The sequence below is a fragment of the Hemicordylus capensis genome, chromosome 6 (genome assembly GCF_027244095.1).
Source record: "Hemicordylus capensis ecotype Gifberg chromosome 6, rHemCap1.1.pri, whole genome shotgun sequence".
In the NCBI taxonomy this organism is placed as follows: domain Eukaryota; kingdom Metazoa; phylum Chordata; class Lepidosauria; order Squamata; family Cordylidae; genus Hemicordylus; species Hemicordylus capensis.
In genome coordinates, this window is record NC_069662.1 from 55,875,217 (window position 1) to 55,903,016 (window position 27,800).

Sequence of the window (27,800 nt, forward strand, 5' to 3'; positions counted from 1 at the left end):
GGCCTAATAAAGGGAAACAGATCTCATCACAGCAACTATCATCCTGGATCACTACTGCAATCAAGTTGGGAAATTCACTTTTTGACAGAATGCCACCATTGCCTCTAGTCTCTGGGCATACTCTACTAGAGCAATGACAACTTTGACAGCATTCTTTCAGGGCATTCCCCTCGAGGCCATCTGTAGAGTGGCCACCTGGAAAGGAACTCTATCATTTGTCCACCACTATGCCCTGGATTCCAGGTCCCGGAGTGACTCCCAATTTTGCACAGTGGTTCTCCTGTTGGTTCTTCAGTGACAGACTCTGCTGCACCCACCGACCAGGTGAGTAGCTTGCTTATCACCTATAGTGAGAATGACAATGGGCCACTATGAAAAAAGTCAGGTTGCTTACTTGTAACTGTTCTTCTAGTGGGTCATTGTCCATTCACACGACCCTTCCTTTTCCCTGCTGCAGCAGCTACCTGAACAGGTACGTTACAGCGATCCGAGACTGAGGGAAGAGGCAGGAACCACAGTGAGTAAACTAACGGGGGGTAGGGGGCTACCACCAAAATGCGCTTTAACTCAGGAAGGTTCAGAGATACATTCTGCATGTGCGCAAATACCTATAGTGTGAATGAAAAATGGCTCACTAGAAGAACTACTGTTACAGTAAGCAACCTGACTTTCCTATTGTGAATGTCTTGCGCTATGGCAGAGACTCTAGGATTTAAGCTGAGAGCTGTCTTTAATGTCTTCACTTGGTGGGAAGTCCTTGGACTGATTCAGACCTGAACCTGTGAGGAAATGTTTAATCTGGGGAAATGGTGGGACCTATGAAAAAACCACGCCCTTCTCTTTTGTGCTGGTACCACTGTTCTATTGAGAGGTGTTAGGAAAAACATTAAATGCTTCATACAGCAGAGTATGCTCTGGTGGTAAAGAAGTTCAGCCCAAGAGATTATCTAGAGATATTAGGTTGAGTTCAAAAAATAAATAAAGATTTATTAAGCAACTAAAACATCACATACTGAGGAGAGTCATTGAACATACACAAACCAGCACTAGCCTTCAACAGCTGAACCTTTCTAACTGACCAAGACAGACCTATTAACGTCTCATCTTGCCTCAAGTGGCCAGAAAAGGTTAGTGTGGTGTTAAGAGCAATGCTTTAGAATTCTAACATGTTCACCTTATGTGACCAGTGCCCCTGTGGACTGGGGAGATAGCTTTCTTCAGAGGCACAACAAACTTGGCAAAGGTGTTTCTGGAGCAACAGAGACCTTCCCTCCAGATAGACTCATGGCTGGCAAATACGATGGTATGAGACAGTCCCATAACACCCTTATTGTCCCCTTGTCTTCTAGCAACCCAAGACATAGTTTTCCGCTACAACATTGGAAATGGTGATGAGAATTTGACCATGCACTCGGAGATACCTTTCAATGACAACGAGTGGCACGAAGTCAAGGCAGAGCTCAACGTCAAGCTGGCCCGATTGCGGGTTGACCGGATGCCCTGGGTAGTGCGTGCAGCCCCACCTCAGAGCTTCATTCACCTGAATCTCACAAAACCACTCTACGTGGGTGAGTGAGGATGGGTGGGATGCAGGGAGTGTGCGTATGAATGTAAGCGTGTGCGTGTATGTGTATGTGCGCGCATGCACAATGCAGGCTTGGAGCATTCTGTATGGGGTTCTTTAGTGGTTAATAATTTTGAAATAACCAGGTTCAGGATGGTTTATTAATTTAAGAAGCAGCATTACAAATTGTCAGTTCCATTTTGCAACAGGCAGTTACTTGCCAAGTACTTATTCCTCTTTTTGGGAAAAATCCAATGTGTAGCATTTCCTTGTAATTGGGTTGTTCATAAAGCTGTTTTTATGGCCCCCACCTACTCCCTCCCTCTCCTTTTCTCGGAAATTTGTTATGACACTGTTTGCGACATTATAGGCCCTGCCAGGATGTAATGCCAAAAGTTAATATGTCTACAAATCTTTTTTTTAACTGAGTAAAAATTGTTAATAAGCAATACTTAATGTTGTTTTTCTGTTTCCACTCATACCTAAGGTCATAAGTTTGATGGGAATTCTGAGAGTCATGCTTGTTACCTTTTCCCATTTTCCCTATGCAGTAATATAGCAACATTAGCAGGATTACACCAAAAAACATTAAACCATATTTCCCTTGTGAGTAGGACTTCCTTCACCCCAGCCCAGCTTCTTAGCTATTTGGGCTCAGCTGCTGGATAATTGTCCATTGCTCCACCGAGGTGCAGCACCCTGTTCACAGTGCTGGAGGAGTAGAAAGGTACAAGCTCTTTGTGTTCTCCTTCCAGCTTTGGAGGAGAGAAGGAGCTAGGGATACTAGTTTCTTTTCCTAGCTTTCAGGAGAGCAGGTTTCAGATACCCTTCTTGGTGATACTGATGGCTGTTGGCATATGAAGCTGGTTTCTGCTGAATCCAGACCATTGGTTTTAGGGCTGCTCAACTTTGGCCCCCCTGCAGATGTTCACTTACAACTCCCATAATCCATGACTATTGGCCACTGTGGCTGGGGATTATGGGAGTTGTTCAAATACAGCTGGGGAGCCTAAATTGAGCAGGCCTGGTCTAGGTCAATATTGTCTACAGTGGCTGGCAGGGTTTCAGGCAGGGGCCTTTCCCAGTTCTACCTGGAGATGTCAGGGATTGAACCTAGGACCTTCTGCATGCAAAGTTTATTCTGTACCACTGAGCTGTGGCCCCATACTCTTATCTTGCCTTGGCATTTGCATTCTGTGGCTGATGACAATGTTCCAGAGGAATCAATGTGCAAATTGCTAGATTCCCTTACAAATATATTGTATGACTGTCAGAATCCCAAAAGTCCTGGCAGTACCTTGTAGAGCTGGAGGGAGGCCAGGGTCTGTTTACAGTTGAAAAATTAGAGGGAGAGAAAGAGCAAGATTAAAGCAGAAGCAGAAGCCAGTCGTACTAAGTAGCCAACAGATCAAGCATCATGGCTCCATGGGATATTTGGCAATATTTAACCACTAGATTAGACAAATTATTGGAGAATTGGTTTATCAATAGGCATTAGGCCACTGTTGGAAACAGAAAAGTTGGATTGGATTTACCCTTGCCCTAATCCAGAAGGGCCCCTGTTAGTTCTTCAGTGCAGCCATTTCTGTTCCCCTGTCGTAGGTGCTGCTGAATACTCCCTGTATCCTTTCCTGGGCTGTTTGCGAGGCCTGCGTATGAACGGAGTGACTCTCAACCTGGAGGGGAAGGCCAATGAGACAGAGGGAGTGCTGGTGAACTGCACTGGGCATTGCCGGAACCCCTTGGTGCCATGCCAGAACCACGGCACCTGTGTGGAGCACTACAACCACTATACCTGCAACTGCACTGTCTCTGCTTATGAAGGACCTTTCTGCAACCATGGTGAGAGCTGGATCCAAGAGGAGGCAGGTTGGGGTTATGCATCACCTGTTTGGCAAGGCGCGAGGCAAGTCAAGGAAGCAGTGTAAGTCTCCCTTGTGCTTGGACTGTCCCCTGATTGCTGCCTTGTTCCCCTGTCCCTTTTGCAGACATTGGTGCCTACTTTCAGCCAGGCACCTGGGTGCGCTACGACATCATGACAGTGCCCTTGTACGTGGTACGGGAGTTTGCCAACATAGTCCATCAACCACTTCAGCCACTCCCTGGCTACAATCTGACTGGCGAGGAAGTAGGGCTCAGCTTCCGCACCTCTTCATCCCCTGCTGTTCTGCTCTACGTCAGCACCTTTGTGCGTGATTACATGGCAATTTTGATCCGCGAGGATGGTGAGCATAACTGAGTTATTTCTCTTCTGCCCTTGAGCCCCAATTCTGCCTCTTGCTCTGAGAAAACTTCTTCTAGCCTCTGCCATGTCACAGCCTTGGTTATTTCCTCACCTATTATTATCAGCCTTCCTTTCCCTTCCCTAGAGTCTGTAAATAAGTAATAAGTTTATTGTTGTGACCACAGGTCATAACATAACTTAAAAGAAGCAATGCAACATTACCCTGAGTCCGTTGGCACAGTTAGACCATCTTCCTTGCACAGAGGCTCCAATTAATTCCACAGGATGCTTGGAATTTAGCTAAATGAATGATTAATTAATGAATTATTTGCCTAGTTGTCACTGCAGAAAATGTTGGGCAGATTCCTACTCTCTGAATATCGCATCTAGAATACCCAGACTTTTAATTAGATATTGTTTTAATTGTGTGTTTAATAGTTCCAATGTTTTAAATTTTAATTGTTATAATGTAATGTTTTAATCTTTTTATCTGTTGTTTTTATTGTTTTGTTGTAAAGCGCACAAAGTTTTGGGTGGTATACAAATGTGTTTTTAATAATAATAATAATAATAATAATAATAATAATAATAATAATAGAGACGCTAGATCGTAAGACCAGGAAAATAATGGCCATCAATCATGCTCTGCACCCCTGCAGTGATGTAGATAGGCTATACCTCCCTCGCAGCTCAGGTGGAAGAGGAATGCTGCAAGTCCATCAAACAGTAGAGGAGGAGAAAAGAGGCCTTGAAGAATATATCAAGGACAGTGAAGAAGATGCACTTCAAATGGTCAATAACGCGAAACTATTCAACACCAATGAAACAAATCAGGCCTACAAGAAAGAATAAGTCAAGAACCGAGCAGAAAAATGGAAAAAGAAGCCACTGCATGGTCAATATTTGCACAAAATAAGTGGAAAATCAGACATCACCAAGACCTGGCAATGGCTTAAGAATGGCAACTTGAAGAAAGAAACAGAGGGTTTAATACTGGCTGCACAAGAACAGGCACTAAGAACAAATGCAATAAGAGCAAAAGTAGAAAAATCCACAACAAACAGCAAGTGCCGCTTTCTTTGTAAAGAAGCAGATGAAACAGTGGACCACCTAATCAGCTGTTGTAAAAAGATTGCACAGACTGACTACAAACAAAGGCATGACAAGGTAGCAGGGATGATACACTGGAACATCTGCAAAAAATACAAGCTACCTGTAGCCAAAAATTGGTGGGACCACAAAATTGAAAAAGTGGTAGAAAATGAAGATGCAAAAATATTATGGGACTTCCGACTACAAACAGACAAACATCTGCCACACAATACACTAGATATAACTGTAGTCGAGAAGAAAGAAAAACAAGTTAGAATAATCGACATAGCAATACCAGGGGATAGCAGAATAGAAGAAAAAGAAATAGAAAAAATCACCAAATACAAAGATCTACAAATTGAAATTGAAAGGCTGTGGCAGAAGAAGACCCGAATAATCCCAGTGGTAATTGGCATCCTAGGTACAATTCCAAAACAACTTGAAGAGCACCTCAACACCATAGGGGCCACAGAATCACCATCAGCCAATTACAAAAAGCAACTTTACTGGGAACAGCCTATATTCTGCGACGATATCTATAACAGCAACAACGTTGACAATAAAATTCAGCCATCCCAGGTCCTTGGGAAGAACTCAATGTCTGGATAAAACAAACCAGTCAATAACACCGGTCTGACTTTGTAAATAATATAATATAATATAATATAATATAATATAATATAATATAATATAATATAATTTCATCTAGAGAACGAAGTCAAATAGATGTTACAAGACAGTATGCTTTTGGGCAAACTGACAGATTAACAAATCAGGTCTGGATGTCATACTTTTAGAACCCTTAAGAAGCTCAGCCGCAATGTTGTTGTCTATATAGCTCCATTCACGTACATGGTACTTTAATACAGATGAAGGGACAGATCATTGACCTGAGAGGCTTACAGTCTAGATGGTGACAAAAGGGAGACAGAGAAGGGAAGGAAAATAGAAACAGCGGAATCATCATGGGAAGAATCTGCAAATGTTTCCGTTACACATACTTAAGCTTAGTTACAGTAGGAGGCATGAGGGGCAGGGCATCCCTTACTGTTGTATAGCCACCCATCCCACCTGAGCCTATTGAAGAATAGTAATGCTGACTCAAATTAATTAATAAAAGTGTCATATGTGTGTGTTTATTATTTTTGTAAGTTGCTTTGAGCACTTATTTAGCTGAAAAGCAACTAAAAGATGTACAAATAAGTAATAATCATTATGAAATTGTTGATCTTCTAACAAAAATATGCAACTCATCAATAAAAGTAGTTTCACTACTCAAGGACTGAAAGGTAGGCAGTATAGTCCCAATTTTAAAAAACTGAATGGATAATAAAATGGAAAATCAGGTCCTGTGTAAGCAAGAATAAAGTGATGCACAATGAAGCAAAGCATTCCAACTTCGAATAAAGCTGATGGGAATCTGACTAACCAGGAGAGAGACTTCTCTTCTCACTCTATCTCAAGAAGGATAGAATAGAACTGGAAAAGTTACAGAAAAGGACAACGAAAATTGTCATGCTGCTGGAGGACATTTGCTATAAGGATAGGTGAAAAGTATGTGGGTCTTTTTAATTAGGAAAAACTATTCCAAGTAGTAGTAGTTCAATACTATATGGGCAAAAACAGTTTGACAATCGAACCAGTTACCTGGGCACTTTCCAGATTAGACCCTAAAATGGGGTCAGGACGTATCTCTGAAGTGTGCTTCCACACTTCCTGTGTTGTGACACTGTAGTCCCGACGTTGACCGCAGGGTGCCATTCATATGTCGGATGCCTTGCTTCGAATTTAATCACTGTGATTTAGTGCTATGGCATCATTTATCTGGCATAAAAAAGGAGTCGTTTCCCCAGGTTGTTAGTTTTCACGAGACTGCTCCCCCTGGAGGTTGTACATTTTGACTGCGATTTACAGTCTTTTAAGCGGCTAATCTGGAAAGCGCCCCGGTGGGAGGGCCTCTCTCACTGGAGATCTTAAAGCAGAGGCTGCATGGGCATCTGTTAGCGATGGCTGGCTCTAGATTTCCTACATCAAGCAGCATTGGCTTTATTCATACTTAGCATGGAACGAGCTCTTGTATTTTACCCTGCCAAGCAGGAGTAGGTGGTGGCCTTGTAGGCCCCCTCCAGCAATATGATTCTATAATCATTGGGGGTGTGACAAGTGGATCTCACATCCACCTTCTCTACCTGTTCGTAGGGATGTGCACGGAACCAGTTCAGAGGCCCTTTATGGGCGTCCGATCTGGTTTGAACGACCAGCAGTTCCACCAGTTCAAAGGTGTGGGGAAAATACCTTTAACAATGGGGGAGGGTGCCCTCCCCCCACCTCATTCCCCCCCCACCTCATTTCCCCCACCAGCACTCCATATTAAAAGTCCCCATGGGGGTGGCAGCATACCTCATGCCGCCCCGGTGTCCTCCTCAGCCGGAAGTAAAAGGAAGTACCCAACATGCGCATGCGCACGCATGTCTCACTTGTACCACTTTCTCCTGCCCTAAACTTCCAAAGCCCTTGGCCTTGGTTTCCTTTTTCTTTGAACTCACCAAACTCCTGTTGAGAATCAAGCCCCTGCAGTTCTATCTTCCAAGAGCTGCCGTCATCCTGTTGCAGCAAACTCCATTGCCATATGTCCCCTTGCTCCTCCAGCACAGAACTTCCTTTCTTGTTCCCAGGATTCCCAGCAATAGCTCTCTAGGTCGCACCCCCCCACCCCCGGTGGACTGATTTGGGCAATCTCTGTAGGTCACCAGCCTGTCAGTCAAGACAAGGGTTCACTTCCGGTTAACTCTTTAGAGAGAGGGGAGACTAGTCACTACATGGGGAGGCTTGTATTTCAGTAGGGAGCAGATTCCAGTCTCAGGGCAACAACAGAGAAGGCCCGTCCCTGTGTGGCCAACAGACAAGCTGATGGCAACTGAAGACGACTCTCTCTGGATGATCTCAATGGGCGATGAGGCTCATGGTGAAGAAGACATTCTCTTAAATACCAGGGCCTACACTGTTTAGGGCTTTATATGTTATAGCCAGCACTTTGTATTTTGCCTGGAAACTTATTGACAGCCAGTATAGCTCTTTCAACACAGGAGTAATGTGGTCTCTCTGAGATGACCCAGAGACCAACCTGGCTGCCGCATTCTGGACCAACTCGAGTTTCCGGACTATTTACAAAGGAAGCCCCACATAGAGCGCATTGCCGTAGTCAAGTCTGGAGGTTACCAGCGTATGTACCACCATTCTGATGTTGTTCATTTCGAGAAATTGTTGATGCTTCCCTTGCAGGCATCCTTCAGCTACGTTACCAACTGGGCACCCAGCCTTACATCTTGCCCCTGAGCACACGCTCAGTGGCTGATGGGCAACCTCACCGCATCAATGTCACCCGCGTGAATCGAACTTTGTATGCACAGGTAACTTTGGCGTTTTGTGTTGTGGGGTGGGGCATTATGAAAAGGGAAAGAAATGACTTTCAGCTGTTAGGGATGGCTTTTAGTTAGGTCTGGATCAAGGGTGGGAGTGAGTAAGTGCCCATGATGCCCTGCTGGGGCCTAATTTCACTCTTCATTTCTCCTGTCTCCCTAGCTGGATTATTACCCTATCATAGTGCAACGGTTTTCCCTTTTTGTGGACAGCAAACTGGACTCTCCAAAAGCACTCTATCTTGGCCGTTTTATGGGTGAGTGATACCAAGGGGGTCCTGCCCATTCTCAGCTCTTATTGTCTTGCCACTAGTCTCTTGGATTCACAATATTTTTTCCTTGACAGCCACTAGCCCATTTTGACTCCTCCCTGTTTTCAGAGCACTGTGCTTCTGTGAGTCCAAACTCATAAACTTCCAGCCCTTTGTTTCCATCCATTCAACTTCCATCTTGGTGGATTCAACCTTTTGCTTCCTGTGTCTGAAACAGCTTCTGTTGCTTCTGAAGTTTCCTTTCGCTGCTCTAACTTGGCCCCCTCACCCCAGTTCTCCCTGTCAGTGCATTCCTTGTCGATCTTTTGCATGCGTTGGGTACAGCACCAGGCACAGCATGAGCTCTCTGTGAACGTTTCAGAGTTTTTAGTAGCAGGAATTGGAGCCAAAAACTCTTTTGCAGGTTCTGCATAATTCTGTGGGTTGAGTAAATTATGCAAAATAAGTAATGTGTAATCAAGTGATTTGCATGTGTTTGCTTACTCTCCTTCTGCTTGCCCAGGATAAAAGACAAGAACTCACTCCCCTCCCCAGGAAATAGGTTTGGTTTTCCCTACCACATACTGCCCATCAACTTTTAAGCTTGTCTTCACAACCTACCTACCTAACGTACCTCAGGGTTGTTATGAGGATAAATATAACCAGGTACACCACTCTGGGCTCCTTGGAGGAAGAGTGGGATATAAATGTATCCTATATAATAAAACCCTAAGGTACCTGCGTCCGTGTCTCTTGCAGGTGTTCTGCGCATGCGTGGCGCGCACGGACGCAGCAACGGAAACTACGCACACAACTGCGTGCGCGCGTAGTTACCGTCTCTGCGTCGTACATCCGCGTAGCAACCCGTTAAACCTGAGGCAACAAGCACAAGGAGGTCCACGTCCCTTGCCCTTGAAGAAAGACTGTTCTCTACACAACTCTTCTAGCGCCCGTTAATGTAACGGGCTTAATGTCTAGTAAATAAACAAACAAACAAACAAACAAATCAATAAATAAATCCTTCATGGCTAGAGACTTCCTCTTAAAAAACAATGCTTTTTAAAAGTAGAGAAGTGCTTTATAGTTTTTAAGGAGTAGAGAAGTTTAATGTTTTTTTAAAAAGCAGTGAATGATCTCCCTGGGCTCTATTTCATCTTGGGACAGTCCCTTACTGTGGGGGCGGGGAGGCTGCAGGAGGAGGAGTTGCTAACTGTTAAACCCTTCATCCACAGAGACGGGTGTGATCGACCCCGACATCCAGAGGTACAACACGCCAGGTTTCACAGGTTGCCTCTCAGGGGTGAAATTTAACAGTATAGTGCCACTGAAAACCATCTTCCGGCCCAGTGGCAACAATCCCATCATCCCCTACAGCATCAAGGGGCGGCTGGTGGAGTCCAACTGTGCCTCTGTGCCTTCCAGTTATATTGAAGTGCCCCCGGAACTGGATCCCTGGTACATAGACCCAGGTAAGGCAGTTTTCTGAGGGGGAAGGGGACACTGTGGGACAGGCTGACTCCTAAAAGGAGATGCTGGGCCTCCAACTTGCCTGGCATACCTGCCCTCTAATCCTAGAATGCTGGGATGTTTTCTTGGAGGCCAGGGGACCTCTTAGAAGCTCTTCTCTTCTTCTTCCATAAGGTCCAGTTGATGAGTTTCAGCCAAGTCTTGGTTCAGATTAAGCCCCACACCTTCATCTTGGGAGTATGGGAGTATAGGGCCTGCATGGCCACAACCAGGACCCTGGATTGTAGTTCTGCCTCATAGCAATTGGGAACTGCTTGCAGTGCTGGGAAACCTCCTTGGCCAACTGTCCCAGTGGGTGCAGCAGGATGTGCCCAGCATCCTCCCTTTCCCTGTAAGCAAACCCCACCTGTGAGAGAGCTACCCACAGAGTTCTGAGATCAATTGCAGTGATAAGGAATGTGTGTACATCCATCTGCTTCCTCAGAAAGCTGTGCTGGCCAGCTTGGGCTCTCTGATGCCCACTTGTGGAACCAGCAGGTCTACAGCTGTGATGCTCCACCCCGTGATGGGATCATCCGGCACACAGGTCTACCTCATTCATCTCCGTGTGCCACAAGGCAGTGCACAGTTGCCAGCAGAGAAAATGGCTCTAGCTGAGTCAAACCCCTGCTAACTTGGCAAAGAGGCACCTTTTAACATGGTGATTCTCTTTATTTAGCAGGGGGAGAGTAACTGGCCCTATCCACCCCCAGCACAATACCTCCAGTGACGGTTGCTGGTATCTGTCTTGTGTTTCTTTTTAGATTGTGAGCCCTTTGGGGACAGGGATCCATCTTATTTTTGTTTATTATTTCTCTCTGGAAACCACCGTGAGCCATTTTTGGAAGGGCGGTCTAGAAATCAAATAAATAAATAAATAGACCAAGCCACATTCCACCCCAGAGTAGTTGGCAGTGTAACCAGGGGGAGGCCCTGAGCGCAAAGAAAAACCTTCAGACCCAAAGTACCTTGGTGCAAGATTTCTCCACTCAGCATTCTGTGTCTGTTGTTGCTGTTGACCCAGGGGACCCCACCCAAACCCCGACACTTCATATACCCTGCTAGGACAGACTGGAACTGAGACGCCGCATGTAAATTTGTAAGGTTGCTTTCATAAAGTTATCCAGCCTTTGCCCTGAAACCTGTGAGTGCTTTAATTCCTCCAAATGTTCCAGGGACGCTGTTCCAGAAAGTTGAACCTCTGCTGGTTAAAACCCTCCTCTTGACATTTTGTGCAGAGGCATAACTAGGGGAGAGGGGGCCCGTAGGGAGGGGTGGAGTTGGGGGCCCTCAGGTTTTTTGAACCCAGCTGCTCAATTATAGCTACACCCCTGATTCTGTGCATTTCCTGTGCCCTTCTAGTGCACTTCCTGTACATCCATGACGATGGATGGGTTGCAATCATTATTGGAGGTGAGTGAACAACTAGAGGAAGAGGCTGGGAGGATTCCCTCTTGGGTGGTGCCATGGAGAGGTTTGAGCTGCCTTGCCTGTTGATTTATGGAAAGCTCAAATGGGCCTGCCAGGCCACAGTTCTGGGGCTGGACTCTGTTTCTGAATTGCTCTTGTGCTCCCTTTTCCTTTATTGCTGCCTTTTCCTCCACAGTTGTTGTTTTCCTGCTGCTGCTCCTGGCGGCTGCCCTCATCTTGATGTACCTGCACCATCACTGCTACAAAGGCTCCTATCTCACCAATGAGCCCAAGGCCATCCAAGACTACAACAACAGTGAGGGGGGTGGCGGCGGCAGCGGTGGTGGTGGCAGCAGCAGTGGCGGCAGAGCTGCTTCCACTTCTGCTGCCAAGCCAGTGGCCTCGCGGAAGGATCAAAACTTGCCACAGATCCTGGAAGAGTCCAAGACAGAATAGCCAAGTGGAACTGGGAGGCTGAATCCTCCAGTCATCAGTCTGGTTTGAATTCCAACACAGCCTCCAGGCAAGAGCAATCCTAAACTGCCAACTGTGTTCCTTGCTGGGAGGCCAGCGTCTTCCTCCCCACAGCGTGGTGGTCAGCCTGGTACTTTGCCTCGTCTCTCGCCTGCACACCCTGTGAGGAATGTTGCTGCATCTTCCAGTTGGACTCAGTACCAGCTGACAGGTGTCCAGTCAAAATAACCCCCCCAACACCCCCCCCCTTTTGGAATAACCTGGTCTCCCACCAGTCCCATTCCTCATCCCTTGAGGGGATCAGGTTGGTGCCTAAGCAGCTGCCAAAATGATGCCTGGTTTTCCACAGGTGTGAACCCTCCTCCTCCTCCTCCTCCCTCCCACGACCCGGCCACTCCTTTCTGCACCACTCTGTTTTCTGTTTTGAACTGTGTGGTTTCTTCTTTCAACCAAGATGGGGGTGGCAGAGGCGACATGCAGCAGGCACTGTCAAGTAACTCCACCTCCAGTTTCTGTTGGGACTCTTTCGCAGCCAAACTCCAGAGCACCTTCTAATTTGAAGATAGACATAATGACTGTCAATATTGCACTTTTTTTTTTTTAAGGAACAAGGGAAAATGCAACGCAGAACCCAGGCCGGCCTTCTCACGTGTGACTTGCTAGCACATAGTCTTCCTGCTTAATTGCTTAGCGCAAAAAAAAAAAAAGCCATTAGTTGAGCCATGCAGTATCGCATACTTAGGAGCTGGCACATTATATTGTGCCCTGAGAGAAAACAATGTGCAATATAGGTATCTGCCTGCCAGTATATACGTGCAGCTGCAGCGCATGGAAGAATCACTCGCACTTTGCTATCACTTGCTGCTTTCGTAAATCAGGGTTTTGAGAATTTTAAATTCTACCTTTTTTCCTTTTCTTTTTTGGTTGTGGGTTATTGAATTAGACAAAACTAGTTTTTTTATTCTATCAGTTTGTATAAAAAAACACAAAAGCAGAAGAAATGTAAATTGTCTGATGTTCTGTTTTAAAGTGAAATGTTGTCTGTGGTCTGTAGTTTGCTACTTCCGGGTCGGAGGTTTTGCTCTTCATAACTTCCAACCCTCTTGTCCTCTCTCCACTTTGAAAGCTCAATGTTCACTTGTGCATTGTAAGAAGATGCTGTAGCAGGGGCCAAATGCATTTATTTTATCCAGAAGCCTGGGCGCACTCCTGGGCAGTTTATTTTTTCTAATGAGCTGTTTGGTTGAACAAAATATGAAGGTTACCTAAATAAAAACAAAAGGCAGGGTGATCAGTTGTGGTGGGGTTCTGCATTGGGGCAGGGGGGGAGGGGGGAGGGGCATGACACACTCCTGAGGCTCTGGGCCCAGAGGAATGAAGGGTAGTTTGATTTCTTCTAGCACATCATGCAAAGTGTGTGTAGTTACTTTGTTTTTTAAAAACACATACTTGTTTTGGTGGACAGGTAGGATGGATTTTGTTCATGCAGTCCAGATTACATGAGGTCAGAAAGGAAGTCCATCCCCTAGCAGCTCAAATTGGCCAGCCTCGCTGGAGGCTTTGGTAGTTGAATGTGCTTGCTTCAATCAGTCGGATGCCTTCAGGCCAGAATCAGCCAGCTGCAACCAACTTTACCTACGGGCCTATTTCCTTTTGCATTTGGAGATGGTGTTTTCTAAGCAAAGTTGGTATGCGGTTTGATTATGATTTTTTTTTTCAGGGGAGAGGTTGGAGTTTGCAGGGGAGGAGTTGAAGTAAATGACTCCTTCAGTTGTCTGAAAAAAAGCCCGATAGAACTTTCAAACCAGTAGGAGCATATTTTGCACAGGCCTTTTCAAAATTTGCTCCCAGCTGCACATGGCCTATTTAGTTGTAGTGTCTAAGGCACCTTTGGAAACCTGGTAGCAGAAACATTCCTACAACAGGGCTCTTGCCTGCTGGCTTGAAGGCTGTGCTGAAAAGTGGCTGCTAATAGGCAGCCATTGGCACAAAGGCAGTCATGCCGTAATCAATGAGGATGTGTGTAGGATGGATTGAAATATGCTCTGCATCCCAGTCCCTGCTCTAAAGTGACATTGCTTTATGCACAAAGAATCAATATTCTGGGCTGAGAAATGCAGCAGCAAAAATTGGCTGAAGCGACAAGAGCAAACTTCCTTGTACCATTAAGAAGTTGTTTCAGCACAAGTCCGTGCACTCTGTCTAGTCCAAAGCAGCCCCAGTAGTCTGGCCGTAAGAGCACTCTGCTTTGACGAGCCAACCACCCACATGCCTCTCCCTTTCCCACAGGTCTCTGCCAGGTCAGTCCAGCTTATCATCTGCCACTGATGGTGACCCCGAAATGAGCCAGACTTAATTCAACAGTCACTACAACTTTATTAAGACCAAAAACAAAAAAACAAAACAACTGGTACAAGCCACACTATAAAGTGCATATAAGTTGTGAGCAGCAAAAGCAGAGTCACGAAGAAACAGAGCGCGTGGACCAAATGAAGGTGAGGCCAGACAAGCAAGGGGCTTCAGCCCCCCTTCTGTAGATGCTAATAGAAAAGCAGTTCCAGCAAGCTTTGGAAAACCAAGTACAAGCTCTTGCTGCTTCACGCTCTACATTTGCCACTCCCTAAAAGCGCTGGCGCAGGGGCTTGCAGAGTCTGAACTGCAACACCCTTCTCTTTGCTGAGCCTCAAAAATATCAAGCAACACAGGCTTTTATTACAGAAGACTATAAGTGTATAATGGATGTCTAAACTTGCCAGAGCTGCAAGAACACTGCATCTATGGGGTCAAGCTTCCTTTTAAAAATGAGAACAGACAAGACACCCACTCATATAGCCTATCCAGAGAGAAAACAGACTGTTACTGCCTCAAGCTAGTGACCGTTCCAGCTCCTTTCTGAAAGACTGTGGCCTGATCCAAAAAAATGTTTGACACTTGGACTCATTGACTCAGTCGGGTCCCTGGTCAGCTTGTGCAACCTTCAGCCAGTGCTCAGGCCTGCTTGAAAGGACAGATGGAAAAAAACAGGAAGCACCCAACCAGACAAGCAAAAAAGGAGACAAAGTCTCACGGTGCTGTGAAGCATATATTGAAGCCTAAGGTGTTTCAGCCTCAGACTTTTAGGGGCAACAATCTGTAGTATTTCAAAGAGACCTTGAGCAAGTCGCCTTCAATATATGCTTCACAGCACCGTGAGACTTTGTCTCTTTTTTTGCTTGAACGGACACCTACTGACCTCGAAACTTCCTCTCCCCGCCGCATCCCTGGGTCAGATGGTAGTTAATGTATCTGAAAGGGCTGTCTGTGACTGCTCCTCCAAGCTCTTATCTGTGGTATTACGTCTCTGGCCCCAGGAGTGACTCCCCCATAGCTGAGAAATTAAACCTTGCTCTTCTCCACTCCAATCCCACCCACCTTTTGCACTGAGATTCTAAAACCAGAAGGAATGCTGTGCAACAGGGGCAGACGGATCAGAGAGTATTCCTTGGGGCTTACACAGATGGTGAGGATCGCTCTCCCCCTCTAGAAATGTCTGGGGGATGATTTTGGGCTGCATTCCTCTGCTCAGCGCTGCAGAGAGTGTGTGTTCCATTCCCACGTGATGAACCATTTCGAGCCCAGGCATACTCCTAAGAACTCAGCTGCCTCCATATACCTCGAGGAAGTGGGCTACTAGTTAGGAACACTCAAGCCACAATAAGCCAGCCTGTCTCGTAGCCTTCTGGTAGCAACTAACTGATATGGTGGCTGCTTTTCTCAAGTGGCTTGTGTTAGTGTCTAATTTTGTACAAGACATTATTAGTGACTTGTATAGTGACAGAGAGAGGAGGGCTGCCAATACAAAATCCTCATGGACAACAAGGCAGTGGACTAGGAAACTGGCACCCACATGCTACCCATTCCTCATCAATATCAATCAGTGCAACAGTGTTTCTGAATATGTGCAGAGTCCTTTACTACCGAGTAATCAGAGCCACGTCTGCCATCTAGGATCAGTAGAAAGAGCTCCCCAAAGTGCAAGGGGTTAATTAATGAACAGTCTAGTCCCAACACTTAGGAAAAATGCAAAGGATTTTACAATTAGGTAGCTATCTTGAAATGAAGCAACTAACTATGGCCAAACTTTGCTGCTTATATAGCAAACAGTAAGATACCACTCCACGATGCCCTAAGAATTCTCTGTAGCACAAATGCTTTGCATACTACTGACTTCAAACCCAATTCCATTCCCATAGAACAACATGACTAGGCTTTCCCCCGCTGCTTCCTCTCATTCTCCAAGACGGACACAGCAGCTGGTGCCCTAGAAAAGGCTCACCTACTTTGCCACAAAGATCTGCTCTATTCCCAGCCCCTGCAAACATCCTCAACAGTGCAATAAACTACTTTTTAACTACTGATTTGTGGCTAAACCACTGCTGTCTGAGCTGATGCAGAAGCTAGTTTCCAACTCGAAACAATCATCCAAACCATGGACTAGAAGTGGCGCCAGATTTCCACTCCCTTGGCCCCACAGGGAGCCCAGCTCCCTGACAATAGGAGAGGGAATTATTCTAAAGTGCATGCAAATTGTTTTGTGCATGGATAGCTAGGAAGAAAATCCTGGATGTTTGGGGTGGGTGGGTGGGGGAAAGAGAGGTTTAGCAGCTCTTAGTCCCAGTCCTTAAGATCGCCATCCATCTGAGACACACACCCCACCTTCCCCTCCATGTGCTCCACCAGGAAACCACTCCCAGCTTCAAAAGTGCTTTTGATTATTTTTTTTAAAAAATAAATGCTTAAAAGGGAATCGCCTGCTCAGCAAAGGTTTGAGCTCCTCCATGGCCTGGGTGCTAAAAAGTTGCTGGCAGTGGTGAGTGCAAGGACCTGGAGGAGGGTCAGATGAGACAGAGGGAGGATGGATAAACAACCTCCCTGCCTCAGAGGCAAGAGGAGAATTACCAGCAAGCCGCCCCGCTCCCGCCCAACTCTGAAGAGGGAAATAAATTCTACAGGTCGATTACCAAGAAGCAAGATCCACCTTCCCCAGCAAAGCAGAACAAATCTTGTTGGGAAAAGGAATCTCTCTCAAATGAAGATGGCACAGCAGCAGTACCATTCTCTCTACTTAAAAGGAAATGCGCTTCAGACTTGTCGGACTGGAAATCACTCCTGTTCCCTTTAAGCTCCAAGAACCTCCTGTACATCTGTTGTCTCAACCCCTGCAATATGTTGAGGGGTGGAGGAGAGATCTGAGCTACACAGGGAAAGGGAAGAGGAGGTCCATCATTGGTTACTGCAACCATCAAAAGGTAGTAAAGGTCATGGGAGCAGGACCAGCCAGGTTGGGCACAGGCCAGAGGGCTCATGCCCACTGAAGGGCCCACCCACTCCACTCTGGAAGGTCCTGGAACATCTGCTACTCTCCACCAGTGCCCAGTAAGCTTCATCACTGGGTGGAAGTCAGCAGCAAAGTGGCAGCAGTGGGCATTCCTCTCAACGGTGGTGCCATTTTAAATTTTCTGTGCCCTGCCTTCGGGGATATGGGACATAGAAAAATTAAGATGGTGCCACTGCTGAACTCTGGCTTTCCAGGCAATGGTGAACTCTGGCTTTCCAGGCAATGGTGGCAGTAAGCAGCAGTGGATGCTCCTCCTTCAGAGCTGCTGCTCACTGGGCATCAGAGGCACAAACCAGAAGGCACTGCTGGGCAGAAGGAGCGCACGCATACCTGCCCGGACACATTCCATGGGATGCAGGGCACCCTTGGAAACTTGCCTAAGAGCTTTGCCCCAAGGCCCCCAGAACTGGCCACTGACTATGCACAAGACTTGGGAGCAGAAGGGCTCCATTCCTACTCACCGGTAGTTCTGCAGCCTACTGCTTCTCAATGTCCTGCCCCTCCACCACCATCTCACTCTCCACCCACCGCAAATACTCTTTGCCTTTCTCCTGCCAGTGTTTCTGTGCTCTCTGCGAGTGCATTCTCCTGCTCCTTCCTCCAGGCATGGCTTCTCAGCCTACAGATTCCTTGCCCCCCAACCCCACCCAAAGACCTCTGCGTAGCACTCCTGGGTCTGCCCTTTTCTGAAGATGGAGTTTGTGTGGGGACTCTCCCTACTCCTGCCTAGAAAGAAGGTGGGGTCAGCCAGAGGAAAAGCAAACCTCCTCCATCTCAAACCAAGTCTCTACAAAGAACCAACAGAGACTCCAAAGTCCAGAGTTAGGCAGCAGATCCATTCCCGCCTTTTCAAGGCCTCTGAATTGCCCTCCAACAACAATTTAGCCGAGTCCTCCACAGCAGCACCAGCCACTAGAGTTTCACTACTGCCGAGAGAGATGGGCCTCTCCCTTTCCTTCTCCAAAGAGGAATCCAAGCGGAATGAAGCTCTCACAACACACACAGCAATGAGGAAAGCAGCATGGATAGGATGCGGTGATGCTGGCTGGGAGCAGCGTGCCAAGGACTGAGGTTAGAGGATATCTGCCTCTCTTTCTATGCCAACGTACTTGAGGGCATCTGCCTGGCTGTACCTGAGAGAGAGAGAGAGAGAGAGAGAGAGAGAGGAAACTGCTATGAACAGAAGGCACTTCTTGTCGTTTCTTTGGAGGCATACATACACGCAGCACAGGGGCAGCCAGCCAGTAAAGACGGAAGAGACTGTACCCCACCCCTGAAAAAACAAAAACCAACAGACATGCTATCAAAAGATCAGACTAACTAGCAGCCAGTGACGATTCCCAAGTAGGGAGCTCCCTGCAGCCCCTTCCTGTAACTTTCAGCCTGTAACTCCGTTTTTTGTCTAATTGGCTGGTTCAAGCTGTTCCAGTTTCTGATTCCTAGGGGGCAACTTCTGGCATTGCCCCCGGGGGAAATTGTTTTAAAACACACACACACACACACACACACACACACACACACACACACACACACACACACACACACACTTACTTCCTGGTGGCTTCAGGGATTGTAATTTCTATCCTGTTTTTTTACTTCCTTGTGGGGGCGAGGCCAGGAGGCGCCTCCTAGGAATCAGAAGCTGGAACAGCTTGAGTATCGGGCTGATACAGCCAATAAGAGAAAAACGGAAATTACAGGCATAAAGGAGGGGCTGGAGGTAGCGCCCTGCTTGGGTGGATTTGTTGGCTGACAGTAAGTCTGATTTTTAACTAGTTTGTGTGTGAGGAGGGAGGAAACCTCTGCTCTTTCTCCCTTACATTCCCTCTCTTCTGCTCCTTTCCACCTTTTGCTTCTGCTTCCCCCCTTTCTGCTTTTCTGCCTTTGGCCCCTGCTTTTTGCCCTTTTCTGCTTTTCCCCTGCTTTTATGCTTCTCCCCATTTTTCTGCTTTTCTGCCTTTTGCCCTTGCCTTTCTGCTTGCTACTCCCTGCCCCACTTTTCTGGGGTTTGCCCCTCTTCCCCTGCTGCTGTTGTTTCCTGCTTCCCCTGCTTTGCTTTTCTGCCTTTAGCCCCCCGCCTCCTTCCTCTGTGCCAGCAGGCTTGGGGAAAGGTCCAAGCCCACTGGCGCAGAAGGAAGCAGGCGGAAGGTGCAGCAACTGGGCTCTCCCTTGCCCCCCTCTTCTAGCCTCAGGACCCAACAGCTGCTACAGACACAGCATCCTGTGCCCAAGCAGAGATTCATCTTAAAACCTGGAGCAAAGGAGCTGGAGCTCATGCCCATTCCCAGCCTCACGCATGCTCACCTGTAATCAAAGAAGAGCTCCTCGCCTGCTTGGATTGCTCTCTTGGCAAAGATCCCAATGCGGTGATCACCATTCACCATCACCACTGAGTTGAAATGAGAGAAAGGCTGTATCAATTGGCCAGCTGCACCATTTGTGTGACACCCCCTCCATCTCCCTGACTCCCTTCAGGTCACAGCCACCATCACCACCCCCCACCCGAAGTGCAAGGCACTTGCCAAGCTACATCTGTCCACGGAAGAGAGTTTCAGAAATCCCCATAGCTGAGATTTTTCTATGCGTTTTTGCATAGAAGTATGAGACCAGGTGTTGGGGGGCGGGGGGTGCTAGACCAAATTCAAGGCTTTTCCTCTCAAGTCAGAAAGCCTAGAAAGTAGCCAGGCGGTATTTGAAAGCTAGGATTCTTGCCATTGTTAGATTTTGCATTAGGTGACTGTCACCTGCAGCAGTATCTGTGAAACTCTGAGAAACTGAAGGAGGGCTTTCACTCCTGAGACTTCACTGTCTTTCTCCCCCAACAACATGAGGACACAGCTCCTTTTCTTCTGTACCCTTGTGTTATTAGTACTCCAAGCTTTTTCTGTGTTCTGCCTTCCATGATCCCAGATCCTGATTTCTAAATTCTACTGAAGAACAAGATTTCCAAATAAAAATCTGCACTCTCATCTGGTGTGGGGGGGAGATGTGCTGGTACACGAACCCTTTGTTTGAAATGGGAGTGTTTACTTTCCCAGTTATTCAGATATATGCTTATGTCTGCCTTTAGTAGCTTCCCCGCCCCAAAGCACCACAGGAAAAGCTGCCTGGGAAGACTCCTGAAGAGCCTTCCTAAAGCAGCAGATGTCCACCACCACACCCTCAGCAATCTTAGAGGGTTGCTATCCCAGGATTCACTTTGCTCAACGGTTATGCCCGCATCAGTCAGGACTGGTTGAGACAATTGATCATATGTTGCTTCACTTTTTAATGGAGATATTCGGTTAACATTTTTGTCACCTATTTTGTCTAGATTCCCAGGTAGGCCACCCATTTTGTGTGTCTCTCCTTTTGTCCGACAGTGATATTAATGTTCCCACCAAGGTGGCAAAATTTTGCTACATTGCAAGCTGTGGAAGGAAACAATTGGTAAAACCATGAGTGTCGATTGTACTATAATATTGTAAATGGTGTTTTGTGAGAAAGTACTGGCAGAGTCATGATTGCTGGAGGTTACTACTTATCTATTGTGTTGTATTTTTATCTGGTCAATGACTGAAACAAAGATTCCATTCCATCCCACCACCACAGAACAGCAGTCAAGCTCAGGGGCCTCACCTTTAGCATAACAGTTAGGATTGACAGAATGGTTTGCAAAGCGGATTTTGTTGCCCTTGCGAGTGGCGTCAACAACGAAATCTGTCCAGGGAAGAGAACTAGAGTTTGATCCCAATGCAAGAACAGAGCGACTCCAATGAAACATGCCCCCCTCCCCCAATTAGTAAGAGAAGAGCTCTGGACCCCCTCCCTCCCCACTACTCCCAAGCTTGCTGCCCCCCGCCTTCCCCTTTCTGTTTCTTGAGATTGTAGCACAGAGTCAACCTGGAACAGTCTTGCCCCACTACAGCCAGTTACCATTATTGAGGTTGAAGAGGAAGCTGGACATGTACTTGTCGTAGACTTTCCCACGTCGGTCAGCCTCATCTTGAGAGATGAGCTGGGTAAAGGAAGAACAGACAAGAGCCAATGAATGACTGGAAGGAAGTTAAGTCCGATCTGGTCCAGCAAGCAAATGTGACTGTTTAAAATGTTCACATACTGCTTTTCAACAACAGCCAAATTCTCAAAGTGGTTTACATAGCAAAGCAATAAAAAGTATGTTCTAGGTCTCAAAGGGCCTTATAATAGTAAAACCAGACACCCCAACAACCACCATTAAAGAGATGCAGTACTTAATCAATCAATCAAAATGCTGGGCTGAATAGGGATAATGCTCTTCCCCTGCTAAACATGACAGCCACCACATGAAGAGGTGCTTCTTTGCCCAGACAGCAAAGTTGCTACAAGGCTAGATCCCATGCCTGCAGATCCCCCCAAACAACTGCTAGATCTAGCAAATCACGTCCCAAGAGCTGACCAACCCACCTCCCTACTGGAAACAGCAGGGAGGGAGCCGATATGACCATGGAGAACAAGACAGCATACAACTACTTTTTAAGCCCCACTTTGCAAGAAACTGATCTCCCAAGGCTGGGACAAAGCCAAAAGCTAATCATATAGAGGCTCTAGGAAGAACACAGTCACATCCAGCTGGTAAGATGTCCCCAACACCACAGCCTAAGACAGGTGGTCAGAAATGACACACCGGCTTGTGTCACACAGGCTTGCCTGGATTGATGCCATCATCTAAAACCACTGCAGACCAAAAATGGGCCATGAGGAATCTGATTGTAGCAGTCTCCAGCAGCTTCCCATGCCCTAAAGGCAAGGAAGAAGTGCCTCATGCCGTGGCTGGAGTTAGCCCAGGAACTCACACTTTGCAGAGGGATTTGATGTTTTCTGTCAAATCTATTTCCTGTCTGGAGAGAAAAAGGTAGATCTCCTTCATGAGGTCCTGTTTTGCCTTTCCAGCCCACAAGTTTGTGAGCTAAGAGGTCAAGAGAGATCTCCACGTGGAGCAGAATGGGGAACCAGTCCCCACTCTTAAGATAGGCAGGTGTGGGCAGCAGAATGCCACAGAGGCATTGGGAACTCCTGAGCCGATCTGTCCTGCTTCTCAGACTCACCTCCCCGCAGTATTCAGAAATAAATTCATTCTTCTGCACGGCCTCCTTGATGAAAGTCCCCCACCCGGCAACGTCTGATGGGGCTAGCAGCAGGTGCTAAGAAGGGAAGAAATGAAACCTGCTAAGCTTCTGGGAAAGAGGCGACTGATCACACTGCCCCTGGAAATCACAGCCTTGAGAGGGGGCCCGACAATCCATTCCAAGCCCCACCCACAAGAAGATATCCTCCACCCACAAAATTCCCCACAGATGTCTGCCCTTCAAAACTCTTAAAATGAGACACCACAGCACAAAGTATGTGTCTTGAGTCTCTGGAGTACTACTGCAGAGGATGCTAAGAAGTTCATTTGAAAAATAAAGCTTTATGGTTGTGGAGATAAGCAAGGCAATGCCTAAGAAAATCTCAGAAGCCAGGGGAGGGGTGGGGTGCATGTTGAATATGCCTTCCTTCAAAAAGGAGTTTTATCTTAGTCATAAACATATTTATATCCTGCCTTTCAAAAAGTAACCCTCCCCGACAAAAAAAATCAGTAAAATGTTACAGCTAATTAAAATATAATGTGAGGAGTAACAAAATAGAATAATAGTTGTTTAAAAATTAAAACTATAAACAGAATAAAGTCAGTCAGGAGTCACAGTCTCAATAGGATCCCACCAAATGTTTTATGAAAGAGCCAGGACTTAACAGTACAGCAGAACAATGAGGCCTGTCTTGGGAGGGCCCTGCCCTCCACAACTATGGTGCCACAACGGAAAAGAAGGCCTTTGAAGAGCTTTAAAGGTTAAAATCAGCCCCTTGGAACTGGGCTCAAAAACAAACTGGTAACTAGTAAAGGTGCTATAACATACTTTGTAATGTGCTCCATATACTTTGCCTCAAATTATAAGTCTGTCTGTTCTGGCAACTGTGTTCTGGGCCAACAGAAGTTTCCAAACACCTTTCAAAGGCAGGCCTAAGTAGAAGGCATTGTCGTAAGCCTGGATGTTTCTAAAGGCATGAAGGGTCAGGGTCCATCTTCTGCCAAAGCTGGCAAAACACACTCCCTACCACAGCTGCAACCTAACAGCCAACCACAGTGACAGACCCAATTCCTAAATCTGCAAACCTGATTCTAAAGCTGGAATGCAACCCCATGCAAAATTGAATGCCCAAATCTAGATCAGCAGAACCACCCCCAACCAACAGTATTTCCATCTTATCTGGATTAAAGATGCAGCTTGTTTGCCCTGCATTCAATTCATCACTGCTCTTAGTGGGGTTTCCAAAGCCTCCCTGGGATCAGATGAAAGTAAGTGACACTGCTGGGGATCATCAGCATAAGGAGGACATTTCAGTGTTGAAGGGCCTCCAGAATGCAGCTGCCAGAGTTCCAATGGGATCAAAGTGTACGGAAGCTATTGCGCCAATAACATACCATCTTCATTGGTTACTAATCTGTTTCAGAGTCTAAATCAAAGTGCTGTTTTTAAAAACCCTAAGCACTTTGGGTTCAGTGTTGGTGCCGTGAATTCCCTAGAGCCCCTTGCCCACCCCACAGCTAGCAGAAGCAAGTCTGCACAATACCATGACATACTTCTATCCAAGAGTGGCCCATTCCTCACCCCCACAGCAGGTTCAATAGTTCATCCCTTCTTTTTTCAGCACCAAGCAGTGTTTCCTGTAAGAGGGATTCCCAGATGTTGTCAACTACAACTCCCAGCATCCCCAGCTTCCGTGGCCTTTGGCTGGGGATTATGGGAGTCACAGTCAACAGCACCTGGGAATCCCTCTGGCAAAGAACACTGCCACCAATCCACAGCCTCCAAGTTCAACGAGCCTCCCACTCCTTACTCCTCCCCCTTCTGGCTTGGGGGATACCTTCTTGAGCCCTCGCTGGATACTGCAGTTCTTGCAGGAGACCACTTTGGCGTCCCAGTGCTCCAAGGCACCACAAGTCAGGCAGAGGTCTGGGTCACACTCGCGCACCGCCAGGTAGCATGGGCACTGCTTGGTGTTGCACTGGGTCTTGCACCGGCAGCCAGGGAAACGGTTCTGGCCTTGCAGGAGAAATCAAGACTGCTTTAGAGGACCTCGCGAGGGGAAGGGGGGGAAAGGAACACGCCCCATGCAGGAAGTGCCCACCCTTGTTAGAAAGCCATGTGCCCCCATGTGAAAACGTAGCTGAGCGACTTGTTCCTTACAGTCAGGATTGCACTGGCAGAACTTCTCGCAGAAATTCTGGGTCATGATGCAAGGGCAGGAGCTGTCACAAGGATGGTCCGGGTGGTCACAGGGCTGGTAGTTGTACACTTGAGTAGAGGAATTGTCTGCCAAAGAAAAGGCAGAGAGCTGAGCCCTAACGCAGTGTAGAGCTCCACAGGCTACAGTCTCCATAAACACCAGCAGAGGACAGCACGACCCATGTGAAAAGAGCCATGCTCTGCTCCAGCCAGTGCTGAAATGTAGCAGGGAAGCAGGGCTGGCTTGGACGACTCAAGCCAGCCTTCCAAGATACCAGATGTTGACAATCCGGCTTGGGGGTAGGGATGTGCATAAAACCGGTTTTTGCCGAACCACCCCCCCGGTTCGGTTCAGATCCGAACCGGTTCGGATCTCAAAAAATAGCTGGTTTGAAAGGGGACCTTGTGTTCTACCTGCCACCCAAATTTCAAGTCGATTGGACCTTCCTCTGATTTTTGGCGATTTTTTAAAGTTTTAGTGACTTTGGGGCAGTTCGGGGGCATAGCATGGGATCTGGGCAAAAGGAGTGGGGTGGGGTGGTAGTGCCTAATGGGTGCAGCCTAACACCCCAATTTCAGGGGGATTGGGCAAAGGGCTGATTTTTGGTAAATTTCTGAAAATTTCATGTCTTTGGGGCATATTGGGGCAGTTTGGGGGCAGAAAGTGGATCTGCCCCAAAATAGTGGGGTGGGGTGGTAGTGCCTAATGGGTGGAGGCTACCACCCCAATTTCAGGGGGATTGGGCAGAGGGCTGATTTTTTGAGAATTTTTGAAGTTTGGGTGTCTTTGGGGCAGATTGGGGGCAGAAAGTGGATCTGCCCCAAAGGAGTGGGGTGGGCTGGTAGATAGTGCCTAATGGGTGGAGGCTACCACCCATCCCCAATTTAAGAGTGATTGGGCAGAGGGGTGAATTATGGTGAATAGAAAAGGTGTGAATTCTCATTCTATCATAGCAAATGAGATATTTTTCAATTAAACAACTCTCATGACCCCACTTTCACTTTTTCACACTTTCCTTTACTATGAATAATATGAGGAAGTAATCAATTTAGCACACTTCACCTTATGAAGACAAACCTCATACAAATAAATTCACCATAATTCACCCCTCTGCCCAATCACTCTTAAATTGGGGATGGGTGGTAGCCTCCACCCATTAGGCACTATCTACCAGCCCACCCCACTCCTTTGGGGCAGATCCACTTTCTGCCCCCAATCTGCCCCAAAGACACCCAAACTTCAAAAATTCTCAAAAAATCAGCCCTCTGCCCAATCCCCCTGAAATTGGGGTGGTAGCCTCCACCCATTAGGCACTACCACCCCACCCCACTATTTTGGGGCAGATCCACTTTCTGCCCCCAAAATGCCCCAAAGTCACTAAAACTTCAAAAATTCTCAAAAAATCACCCCTTTGTCCAAACCCCCTGAAATTGGGGTGGTGGCCTCCACCCATTAGGCACTACCATCACACCCCACTATTCTGCCCCAGGCCCCACTTTCTGCCCCAATATGCCCCAATATGCCCCAAAGATATGAAATTTTCAGAAATTTACCAAAAATCAGCCCTTTGCCCAATCCCCCTGAAATTGGGGTGGTAGCCTGCACCCATTAGGCACTACCACCCCACCCCACTCCTTTTGCCCAGATCCCATGCTATGCCCCCGAACTGCCCCAAAGTCACTAAAACTTTAAAAATTCACCAAAAATCAGCCCTTTGCCCAATCCCCCTGAAATTGGGGTGGTAGACTCTACCCATTGGGCACTACCACCCCACCCCAAAATTTTGCCCCTGGGCCCCTTTTTACCCCCCTGAATCGATTCGGATTCGGATTCAGATTAAATCCGAATCCGAACCCGAACCAAATCAAGGGTGATTCGGGTGACCCAGATTCGGGCACAAAACAGAACAGGGGTGATTCGGTTCGGGTCCAAGCCAAATCACCCGAAATCCCAAATTGCACACCCCTACTAAGCACACACACAGAGAAGAAGCAGGAGGCGGAGTGCGGATTCTATGATAGCATATTAGAGTGGATTGATGGTGTCTCATTGAAAATCTCATTTGCTATCATAGAATCCACACTCAATACCTCAGAAACAAGAGAACCCTGTACCCATGGGGGTGCCCCTACCAGAAACCCATGGGGGTGGTTGGCACCCTATGTGCACTACACCACCACTTGCTCTGGGCCACCCCAGCACCCCCATGTGCACTTATAGGGCTGCTGAAAGCTCCATTATAACTTATTATGAGGAAAAACCTTAAAGACGCGTAAACTTCAAAAATCACTTAAAAATCACCTCTTTGCCCAATTCCTTTCAAATAATTCTGATAGCTTCCTTGCCCACCCTAGGAACTACCACCCACCACACTGCACTCTACGACACCCCTTTCCCCCCGACGTGAAGCTATACATTTGCTGCAATCCTAATTATTCTCTATGAGGAATTCAAAAACACTTAACAATTCACCAATAATCAGAGGAGTGTCCAATTGCCTTGAGATTTTTTGGGTGGTAGGCACCCATGCCTGTCTACCACCCACCCTGCTTTTGTGCTCCTAGGTCCTCCACAACAGGGGATATGGACTGGTTCGGGTCCCATTATACTCAATGAGAAAAATAATTAAAAATATTTCAAATATTCATAAAAAATCATAGGGGTGTCTGATTGCTTCAGGGTTTGCATGGTTGTTGGCACCCATGAGTGCTCCACAATAAGAAATAATGGCCTGGTTCGGGTCCCATTATATCCTATGAGAGAAAAATAAAAATATTTTTCAAAAATTCATAAAAAATCATACGAGTGTCCGATTGCTTTGGGGTTTGGGTGACAGGTACCCCTGGGTGCCAGCTACCATCTGACCAATTTTCAGCTTTCCGAACCGATCCGAACCGGTCCGAACCGGTTCGAAACGAACCACCCCCAGTTCGGTTCGGATTCGAACCGAACCAGGGGTGGTTCGGTTCGATCCGAACCTCCGAACCGGAACCGGTTCGGACTCGAACCGGTTCGGATCCGAACCGGTTCGCACATCCCTACTTGGGGGTGTTTTGATTTCCATCACTCAGCACGATGAGGGAGTGCTTACAGCACTGGCTGTGACCGAGCAGAGAGCTCTGGCAGCAGCTGGAGGGCTGCGCCTTGGAAGAAGCATCATGTCACTGACTGATGGAAATGCCACAGGGGGTGCTGG

General features: G+C 47.1%; 2 protein-coding genes across 6 annotated transcripts in view; one reads left to right on the plus strand and one right to left on the minus strand.

The window, feature by feature from the left end:
* The window catches only part of CNTNAP1 (contactin associated protein 1), a 50,924-nt gene extending 37,693 nt beyond the window's left edge, over positions 1-13,231 (plus strand). Inside the window, exons 17-24 of the mRNA XM_053263009.1 lie at positions 1,350-1,568; positions 3,167-3,406; positions 3,553-3,789; positions 8,163-8,290; positions 8,463-8,556; positions 9,783-10,019; positions 11,419-11,469; positions 11,663-13,231. Coding sequence (XP_053118984.1) covers positions 1,350-1,568; positions 3,167-3,406; positions 3,553-3,789; positions 8,163-8,290; positions 8,463-8,556; positions 9,783-10,019; positions 11,419-11,469; positions 11,663-11,922 — 1,466 coding nt within the window. The 3' untranslated portion in view covers positions 11,923-13,231. The remainder of the gene's footprint in view (positions 1-1,349; positions 1,569-3,166; positions 3,407-3,552; positions 3,790-8,162; positions 8,291-8,462; positions 8,557-9,782; positions 10,020-11,418; positions 11,470-11,662) is intronic.
* Positions 13,232-14,296: 1,065 nt separating this feature from the next.
* EZH1 (enhancer of zeste 1 polycomb repressive complex 2 subunit) overlaps positions 14,297-27,800 on the minus strand; it is a 38,686-nt gene continuing 25,182 nt past the window's right edge. For all 5 annotated transcript variants that reach the window (XM_053262143.1, XM_053262146.1, XM_053262144.1 and 2 more), the window contains 7 exons: positions 24,565-24,690; positions 24,242-24,420; positions 22,384-22,479; positions 21,233-21,314; positions 20,936-21,016; positions 19,622-19,706; positions 14,297-18,450 (listed from right to left, as the gene is read on the minus strand). In XM_053262143.1, coding sequence (XP_053118118.1) covers positions 18,390-18,450; positions 19,622-19,706; positions 20,936-21,016; positions 21,233-21,314; positions 22,384-22,479; positions 24,242-24,420; positions 24,565-24,690 — 710 coding nt within the window. In that variant the 3' untranslated portion in view covers positions 14,297-18,389. The remainder of the gene's footprint in view (positions 18,451-19,621; positions 19,707-20,935; positions 21,017-21,232; positions 21,315-22,383; positions 22,480-24,241; positions 24,421-24,564; positions 24,691-27,800) is intronic.